This window comes from Beauveria bassiana, assembly GCF_000280675.1.
Source record: "Beauveria bassiana ARSEF 2860 unplaced genomic scaffold BBA_S00013, whole genome shotgun sequence".
Taxonomy (NCBI): domain Eukaryota; kingdom Fungi; phylum Ascomycota; class Sordariomycetes; order Hypocreales; family Cordycipitaceae; genus Beauveria; species Beauveria bassiana.
This window is the reverse complement of record NW_007930848.1, coordinates 421,798-430,921: the sequence shown is the minus strand read 5'-3', so window position 1 is coordinate 430,921 and position 9,124 is coordinate 421,798. Positions and strand designations below refer to the sequence as shown.

Sequence of the window (9,124 nt, the reverse complement as noted above, 5' to 3'; positions counted from 1 at the left end):
GAAAAGCAAACAGAATTTGCGATTATTTACGGCTGCAAGCGACCCGGAATTTGGGGAGACAATGCCGAATCTTGAACAACAACGGTATCCGACGCGAGCTGTGCAATCCCCGACTTGTGTCTAAGCTAACCACGGTTGCTCTACTAGGCGTAGACGAGCTCAACTTGCACCTTCAAATCCCTGGCAAACCAGGATAAGGGCTAAGTGCGATTTCCGGGTTTGGCACGGCTGTTATGTGGATTTTGTCGGCTTTGGATGTGGCCAGGTTGCCCTGTACGTCTTGCTCGGCCGCTACGGGCGACTGCAGCGTCATTGTGGCTCGGTGTCGATGTCGTCAAAAGATTTCTGTTGCTTACCGGCAACCTAAAACCTCCATCTCAGAATCTTCCGTTTATGGTGAGCACGCAAGGCATATTAGATCGGCTGATGATTGCTATAAAGCAACTCGCCCCCATATGTCAGCCATGAGGCTTTCCGCAACGGATGGCTGCGCGGCGATCTGGCAGGATATGCCCAGCATAGTAAGCAAAATGGTGGAGTTTTGAAAGCCTTTTTTTTTTTTTTTTCGGCAAGACGCATAGATTTCATGGGTAATTAGATCGCCGCCGTCCGTCGAAGACGTTTGGAAGCCGGGTGCTCACGCAGCATGCAAGGTGGGCGAGCCAATCAGTCCTTCAAATGGCTGCGGCAAATTCATCCCCACGGCATACGGCATAAGGTAAAAAGAAAAAAAGCGCGGCTGCAAGGCTTCCAATCAACTTGCAGCAAAGGAAAAGTCGGCTCTCAGCTGGAACTTTTTTGCTGACCGCTTGCCACACCGAATTGGTAATTTTTCCAGCTGCCAGCCAGCCTGAGTCAGCTTGCGACAACATCCCTGCAAGCAAGTGGCAAGTTAATATGGTGGTGTGTGACTGTCGGTGTTGGGTGTCAGCGATGATTATCTCGCTGAGATGGATGTGTGGGAGAGCGAAAGAAAAGATGACGCGGGCTGATGATTTTCGGTGGACGAGACCGGCAAAGAGTATGTCGTGAAATCCTTGTAGTGACTCCCCCCAGAAGAAGGGTCAATTACTTTCGAGCCTGGTTGATCCTCGGATGCTTGCTTGGCTTCACCCTGATGAAAATGAAAATTGGTGTCACGTAGCCTCGCGCAGACAAGTCGTTACTGCCAAAGGTTTACTGCTACAATCATGGGACTGTTACCTATCGCAGTCGTGGCGTGCATCATCTTGGGACCTTGCAGTGAGCGATTTGCATTGGCCACGTTGCGTCTGGTCTCGCAAAACATGGTGACTGCTATTACATGTTGTTGTAATGAACGACTCGATTGGGAAGGTCGGGTTTGGAACTACAGTGATACGGTACATCAAGTCACTACAGGCAGAACCTAAGTTAGTAAGTACGTGGCTTGCCATGCTACCACACTCCGACTGCAAAGCAAAGACAAATCACAAGGCATGGACATGTCGAGACATTCGTCAACTCATTCATGGTGCCGGAGAGCCCGGATATCCTGTCAGCGTCGCTTCTTGCGCCCTTTGTAGACTTTGTATACAATGCGACGGGCAAGCGCTTGTGGAAGAGAATGACAAGAATTGTAACACTGTTCGCCGCATCCTCGGCTTCATGCTGTCTTTGGTCGCACAACAATAAGTCGAAGAGGACAGGGAAAATAGTCCCAAGGCTTTGCGGGCGGCGGAGGTCTCACAGTCTCACATGTGCTCGAGTCGAGTCAAACAATTTACTGCAACTCTTCTAGCTATATTTACCAGCTTAGCCCGTATCAGGGTTAGTACAGTTTTTTTTCTTCTCTAGCCGCAGGCAAACACTAAGCTATTGTCGAAATCGGTTCAATGCGAATTCGCCTAAAAAAAAACAAGGCGCTGAGCAATCGTATTATCTGTCAACACGCAGCCAAGAATACTCACCGGGCGGCGGGGCCTGCGTGTCTCGCGCGCGCAAGCAGAATCGGGAAAATCACCCATTTTTCTTTTTGATGAGATTTTGTCTTGGGTCGGTTTGTCAAAGGACGAACGGCTTGGTACCGAGGGCGCACAAGGAGCATCGTACTTTTTGGCTTTGTCTCTGCTGCAAGTTGCCTTTGAATGAGCGGGGGTTCTCCAAGTAGCAAAAAAAAGACATGATGGGATGGAGTTGGGAGGCTGCAACCCACGATAGCGCCGGCCCGTTCCCTCGAAAAGGAAAAGAACAAGTAAGTAAGTATTACATGGCAGAATACGGAAAACAAGCTCGTGACGAACTTGTAGTGGGCATGGGCTGCCGATCTCTCCCCCTCCCCCCCAGCTGCATTGCAACGAGACTTTGACTACAAGTCTACAAGTACATATGGGACTCAATGCCAGGCAAGCCGAGCCATTGGGAGGCAAGGAGGGGACTTGTGAATTGAATATTCAGCGCACCGGGCATATGCATGATGGTGGCGCTCATCCACCGCCCCAACCCTCGTTAGAATTTGAGCAACTTTTTGTAATAATAAGAGCAAAGAGAGTGAGAAGGTTGGAAGGGTGGCCGGGTCGATGCGACATGGCAGACTGGGGATTCGCTCAAACCCAACTCCCTGGCTCACGCCACCTTTTACAGGCCACCCCGGCCCTATACCGAGAAAGAGCATGGGCTCCGTGGGCGCCTAGTCGAGTCCTACAGCGCGTGAGCGACCACATTATAGCGGCCCTCCGGAGCCAGTTGCCTCTTGTTGCACTACACTAGCAAACTAGGTAGGTACTTATTACTGGCAGTTATTACTGCATGGAAAGAGGCTCCCATGAGTCGCGCTAATAACAACCAGCCCGTCATCATCATCCCAGGCAAGCAAGCAAAAAGCGTAACTGGTTGCAGTGGTTGGTAGACACAGACAAAGAGAGGGATTGCCCAGTGTTCCAACTGTGGATGGCATAGGTAAAAGATTGAGAATCTGTTATAATAGCGAGCGCCCTTGCCACCACCCCCTACTCATCCCGCCCTAATTATGTGCGGAGAGGTAAATAGGTATTCCCGCTCAAAATACAGATAAAAGAGGAAAACACTGAAAAAGAACAAACCCTTTTTCAAAACCAGCCAGCCAGCCTCTCACCTTCGTGCATCGTGCCCTCTGTGCCACGTCTCATCGCTGCTGACCCCCCCCCCCCCCCTTTCCTCTTCGGCAAATTTCAATATCAATCCCCTTGTCCCCCCACCACCACCACCACCACAAGTTCAGCAGGTTTTCTTCCTGTTATTACTCCGTGCTGGGTCTGACGACGTTGCCCACATTTACTTACATCTGAGCACCGTTGACTCTGTGCGCTGTCCAACCTTTTTTATTGTTACAAGTTAGCGTCAAAAGAAGCTCCAACATATAAGACGTTAGCGGTGTGCTCGACTCACACCACCAGCCAAAAAAAAAAAAACTACGGCCTTGCGCTTGGGGCATTGGAGGTTTACAACCATTTCAAACAAGACATGGTCTACGACAACTGATCAACTCAAGTAACGACATCGACATATACAACAAAACAATGGACAGCTCGTCACTCGGCCTTGCCTGGGGGCGTCTGTCCCATCGTCGGACGCGCTCCAGCGATCCCAGCAACAACAAGAACAACACGCCACCCATCCAATTCACAAGCGACGGCACCAAGTATACACTGGCATCAGAAACACCAACACCAACGCCAGCGTCTGCCACACCGCAGCACGGCCGCTCCAAATCATGGAACACCTCAAAGGAAAAGAGTCAAGCCACCACGAGATTGTCCATGTTTTTCCACTCTACCGACTATTCAAATTACAGAGCTTTCCTGAGCCCGCCGAACCCATTGGATCTACATCGCACCACCTCGAGCTCAAGGGGAAGCCACAGGACTAGCAAGAGCACTTCGTCCATTTCTACCAAAAACACCTCATTGAGCGGCTCAAGCAGTTCCATAGAGTTGCCCAAGAGACTCTCTGCGCCCCCTCCCCAGCGGCCGCCACGACCTCCGCGCGGGCTCTTTGACGATGAGTCGGACGGGGAGCTGCCGCCCGTCGCAGAAGATCAACAACCCATGGACCACCACGCAGCCGACGACAACATTCAGGGCCTGATCCGGCAGTCAGATCGAGCCTTTGCAGATGTCGGCATAGCACTGGCCAATGTCACCTACAACACCCATGTCGCACAAGCCAAGCCAACAAGCATGCTTGTTCTGAGTCGCGGCAGCTTGGTGCGACGCCGACGGCAGCAGGGACTCCCTCCTCTTCCCGTCTCGGCGCGAAGAAGCTCCATGCAGAGCAACAGGTCTACGACCCGAAGAGGCTCCTTTCAGTCATCACACAGCACCTCGACCAAGGGCCACAACAGCGTGCGTCCGCCTACGACAAAGAAGATGGGCAAGCGCAGCGTCTTGCTGCCGCGCAAGCTGCGGCTGACGCTGTCGCAAAGCGTCAGCGACCTGCTGCCGAGCCGCGCATCCAAGCGTGTGTCGGCCACCAGCAGCCTCTCGTCCGTCTACTCGGACTACCTGGGCGGCGGCGGCGACGACGACGACCAACCCTCGCACAGGCGCAACAGTTCCATCACAGCCGCCAAACGACAGTCGGCTCTGCCGGCAAAGCGGCACTCTGGCGAGTCGTCCAAATTCTCCTTGTGCGCGACGCATGGCAGGAATCTGACGGCCTCGCAAATGTACCACCGGGAGATGCTTCCCCATTCGGTCATGGCCTGGATGGGCACGGACTCTTGCATCTCTACGGAGCCAGATGGCGACGACGAGGACGAGGACGAGGACGAGGACGGCGACGAGACTGACGCTGAAGAAGAGCTGAGCCACGATTTGGGACTGGCAACTACTACGGAAGCTGAGCCGACCCAGCTGAGCGCCCATAATAATAATAGCGTGGATTCGGCAGAAAATGCAGCTGAGGCGCGGCGGCCGCTCACCATGGAAGAAGGCTCTCCGCCACCCCCTCCTCCACCCAAAAACCCTGCCAGGTTTGGGGCCCGCGCGCGCACGTCCCAGCTGGCCCCCATTCCGGAAATGCTCGTCGCGTCCACCGAAGGTGAGCGCCGACGACGCAGGAACAGTCTAATGATGAACAAAACGACAACGACGTCATCGAGGTCGAAACGCGCCGGCGGCGCCAAACACGAGGCCGCCGCCGCCCGCGACTCGCTGTACCTCATCGGCACCGCCTACTCCAGGGCGAGCCCTCTGTTCCGCCACGGGCATATTGAGTTTCAGCACAAGAGCCTCAGGGCAAAGGAAAACGGCGACGACGACGACGACGACGACGACGACGGCGAGGAGCCAGACGCCGCCAATCAGCACGAGGTGGACTGGCTCAAGTACCACTGTTCGACGCTGTGCGGCACCGACGACCTCGTCTCGGGCATGGCGCAGGACGAGGCCAACGCCATGGCGGACGAGCTGGGCGACTGGTTCGACGAGTTTGGCTTCGAGTCGCACGGCGCCCTCGTCAGGTCTGGCCGTCCCCGCAAGGCCAGCCCGTCGTCCGAGTCGTCGCGCAGCAGCGCCTCGAGCGCCTCCACCATGTCGGACGCGGACCTGCCCATGCCGGCCAGTCCGGACCGGTCCTCCTCCTCTTGCTCGTTTGTGAGGATGCAGAGCTGGTCCTTTGGCCAGGCCGAGCGCAACGCCTCGGCCTCGGCCGCGGCCCGCGACGAGCACGCTTCGGATCCCATTCCCGTCATGATGGAGATGGACATGGGCATGGGCATGGAGCTTGGTTTTGATACCTATGGCCTCCCATCGTCAATAGAAAGGGAAGAGCACTTGGAAAAGAAGCAAGATACGAGTTTCGCGGCGAGCGGCGGCCCGAGAATGAGCTGTAACTTGAGCCAGGATCTGGGCCAGTTTCTTGCCAGGAACCCGACACTCTTTGACGACATCAACGAGGAAGACGAATGATGGAAAAGACCTATTTGTTTTTTTGTTTCTTTTTTTCGAATTTGATACCCCCCAGCCGCCCTTTCTTAAATAACTAATTACTTGCATACATGATTTTACGATTTGGTCATTTTACGTCTTGTTGAAACTTAGCAGCGAGCGCACTTGCATTCATTCATTCTTTACTAGAACAACAAACTACTCTGCATCTTTCTTCGTTTTTCAGATAATCAAACATGATATTTAGCTTAGGGCCGTCATTTTCTCAACAAAACTCTCTTTTTTCATTTGATGATTTCCGAATTCTTTTACCCGCATAATCGTGCATGATCAAGTGTGACGGCATTTGCTGCTGTGCTGTGCTCAGGCCCAAAACTCCACACACTCTCGGCCGGTCGCTGTTTCCATAACAAGGTACTTACTCCACCATCAATCACACAGCAAACAACGACGTCAACTTGATCCTTTTTTTTTTTTAATCCCTTTCAAACCTTTATGCAAATCTCGGCGCCAAGTTCTTTAAATGAAATTATACGAAACATTCTTTCCCACACGCACGTTTTTTTACCTACCCAATAGAGCGAGCAGGCTTTTTACAAAGTTATAGCCCCCCCTCATCAGTCAGGGAACAAGGACACACGGGGCAAGAAAAAAATAGGACCAAGAAAGCTGCTTGTTCTTCAAGCAACACCGCCCGCAAAGAAAATAACCCACCTATTTACGCTCCTCCTGAACAAAGAAAATACGGCCAAGGCAAAAGAAGAAAAAGAAAAGAAAAGAAAGAATGCTTCGCCGACCTCCCACCACACTCGCCATTACTGCCGAGGACGTTGCCGCCTACGAAGACCGTCGCGCTGGTGAGGCCTTGCTCGCCGCGCAGCAAGCCCGGGCAGAGGCTGAGGCGCAGGCAGCAGAGGCGCGTGCTCGGGCGCGTGCGCAGGCTGCCGCCGCAGCAGTTGGCGCTGGCAACACTACCACCACCACTGGAGGAGGAGCGTCTTCGAGGGCCCTGACGGCGGAGGGCAGTAGTAGCATGCAGGGTGCGAGCCCGTCGGCGGCCAAGAGGGCACGCGACGAACGCATCGGCCTGGGAAGACGGCCGGGCGGGCGATGAAGCAAAAGGAGCAACGACGCAAAGAGAGCAACGACGCAAAAAGGGCACGACGCAAAAAGAGCACGAAGCAAAAAGAGCACGAAGCAGAAAGAGCGCGACGCTGGTTTGCGGCCCGCAAAGGCAATGATACCCAACCTACTTCTTTCCCGTTTTCGGGGGCCTCATTGGTCGAAAAGAGAAAAAAAAAGACGTGCTTTCTCATGCAGCTCAGCTGCTTCGGCCCTTTAAGCGTATTGTTCTTTTTTTATCCTACGGCTCCATCAGCCTCATGATCGGAGGCTGCGCCCCAACTAGTGTGGGCGCGCGAAGAGAGTTTCGGACCATCCCTCTTGGGCAACGCTCAGTAGTTGGTTACTCGGGAGCCAGGAACCAGCGCGCATGATGTGGGACTTGTTGTTTGTGAATTGGTCTCCTACATAGATATGGGCATTGCGCTGCATCAAGAGAAAGCCTCACATGACGCCAATCAACGAACAAGCAAAACAAATTCACCAAAGCAGACACCCGTTTTTCATCTAATTCAACTCTATGGGTGTCATCCGGAATTGAAAACAGCGAGCGTTTCACTCCTTCTGGAAGAGCTAAAAGCTTGTTCATTACTGGGCAGACGCCCCTCGCACGGTCATTCTCGCAGACGGATCGCCTCCCATCGGCCTGGTTGTGGGCCGCGATGTTGCCAGGTAGCCGAGGCCGCTCAGCCCTTTTTTCAGTCTCAGGTTTGGCGGGGAAGCGCGGCGCTACTGGAGAGGCCGATTTTGGGGCTGGTTGACATTAAGCATGTATGCATAAAGGTAGTTTGATTCCCATGACGTTGCCACTTGGTTTCCCTTGTTTGCAAGCTTTTGCTGCTGCGCCTTTGTGTGGCCTGTTTCTGCGTCTTTCAGTCTCAGCATCACATGTTCCACCAGCACGGCCTTTGCTATTTTGAAGCTCAGCTGAGCTAGGAAATCGGAACATGATCCCAGCGCAGTCAGTCAATCGATGCCTGGCAGATGATTCACCAGATGGTCCCCTCACTTATAGCCCAGCTCATGACAGAGACACCCAGACTAGAACGAAAAAGAAATTGGACTCGACTTGTTAGCCAGCTTCCAGCGTAGTCAACTATTCACCGCTGTTGACAGTCCCGAGCCAGACAATGCCGCCCACCAGTGCCAGTAAATGTTTGTCTCGAGTGGGAATTCTGGATACTACGTGGTCTCGAGACTCGACCAAGCGGCTTCAGAGGGAAAACCTGTTGGTTTAGACGTAGTCGTCGAAAGAAGATAATAGTACGGGATAGCTGGATTCACCACGGCTGAATCGTAGAAGCAAAACATGAAGAAAACAAAAGTCTCGGAAAAGGAACCGTCTTTCCCGTTGCCGGTCTACCGATCGAAGGCGCTCCCAGATTGACACCGTCTTTTATGTTTACTTTTTGGTTTGCCCGTACCCAACAACGTTGCGAACAATAACTTGAGCGCCACGTGGGCGAGACAACACTCATAATTCTTCAGAACAAACGCAAACTTGAGAACAAAGAGCACACACGTGGGGAAATATCCGTGAGGCCGTAGCGCCACGCAGCGGCGACACGTCACCCGTCCGTTGTTGGCAAAAGAATAAACTATAACCATGTTCAAGAAAAGAAAAAGGAAATAATGCTTCGTCTAAGCCTGTGTGCTGAGCCTAAAGTCCTGCCATTCAAGATTCGACAAGAAAAAAAGGAGGGGGGAGACTATGTCTCTTTCCAAGTGCATCCTATTCTCTGCAACTATATTATGTTATGAGTAGTGTTTCTTGTGCTCCTCCCGTATATCCCTTTGCGGCTTCTGTTTTCTTACCCTTTTTGTTCTTCTTGCTTTCCCTCCATACCTATTCGCAAATTTTCCCGTACTCCCCCCAAAAAAAAAGAAACACTTCAAATCCAACCCTTTTATGCAATGCAAAATGAGCACATTGTGCCCCATCCGAGAGGGAAAACGACAATTAGGAAAAAGAAAGGCGTCCAAACCAAAAGTAAAAATAATACAGCCCTTGTTCGTGTAGGTCAAAAAGTCAATCATCTTGACATGTGCAAAAGTCAACAAGCTAAAGCTTTTTCATCCTCGTCTGGTAAACTGCACCCATATCAGACCCGTCACCC

At 52.6% G+C, this 9,124-nt stretch overlaps 3 protein-coding genes across 3 annotated transcripts in view; 2 read left to right on the top strand and 1 right to left on the bottom strand.

Annotated features, from left to right (window-relative positions):
- Window positions 1-3,515: 3,515 nt before the first annotated feature.
- BBA_05247 (uncharacterized protein) lies at window positions 3,516-5,906 on the top strand (the record flags this gene model as incomplete). The annotated part of the gene is made up of 1 exon (XM_008600344.1): window positions 3,516-5,906. One exon carries the CDS (start codon window positions 3,516-3,518, stop codon window positions 5,904-5,906), a length of 2,391 nt encoding a protein of 796 aa, XP_008598566.1.
- A 763-nt stretch (window positions 5,907-6,669) lies between these two features.
- On the top strand, window positions 6,670-6,999 carry BBA_05246 (uncharacterized protein; the record flags this gene model as incomplete). The annotated part of the gene is made up of 1 exon (XM_008600343.1): window positions 6,670-6,999. One exon carries the CDS (start codon window positions 6,670-6,672, stop codon window positions 6,997-6,999), a length of 330 nt encoding a protein of 109 aa, XP_008598565.1.
- A 737-nt stretch (window positions 7,000-7,736) lies between these two features.
- BBA_05245 (cell division control protein) overlaps window positions 7,737-9,124 on the bottom strand; it is a gene marked incomplete at both ends in the record, with an annotated part of 3,371 nt that continues 1,983 nt past the window's right edge. The window contains 3 exons of the mRNA XM_008600342.1: window positions 7,737-7,918; window positions 8,414-8,605; window positions 8,823-8,853. Coding sequence (XP_008598564.1) covers window positions 7,737-7,918; window positions 8,414-8,605; window positions 8,823-8,853 — 405 coding nt within the window. The remainder of the gene's footprint in view (window positions 7,919-8,413; window positions 8,606-8,822; window positions 8,854-9,124) is intronic.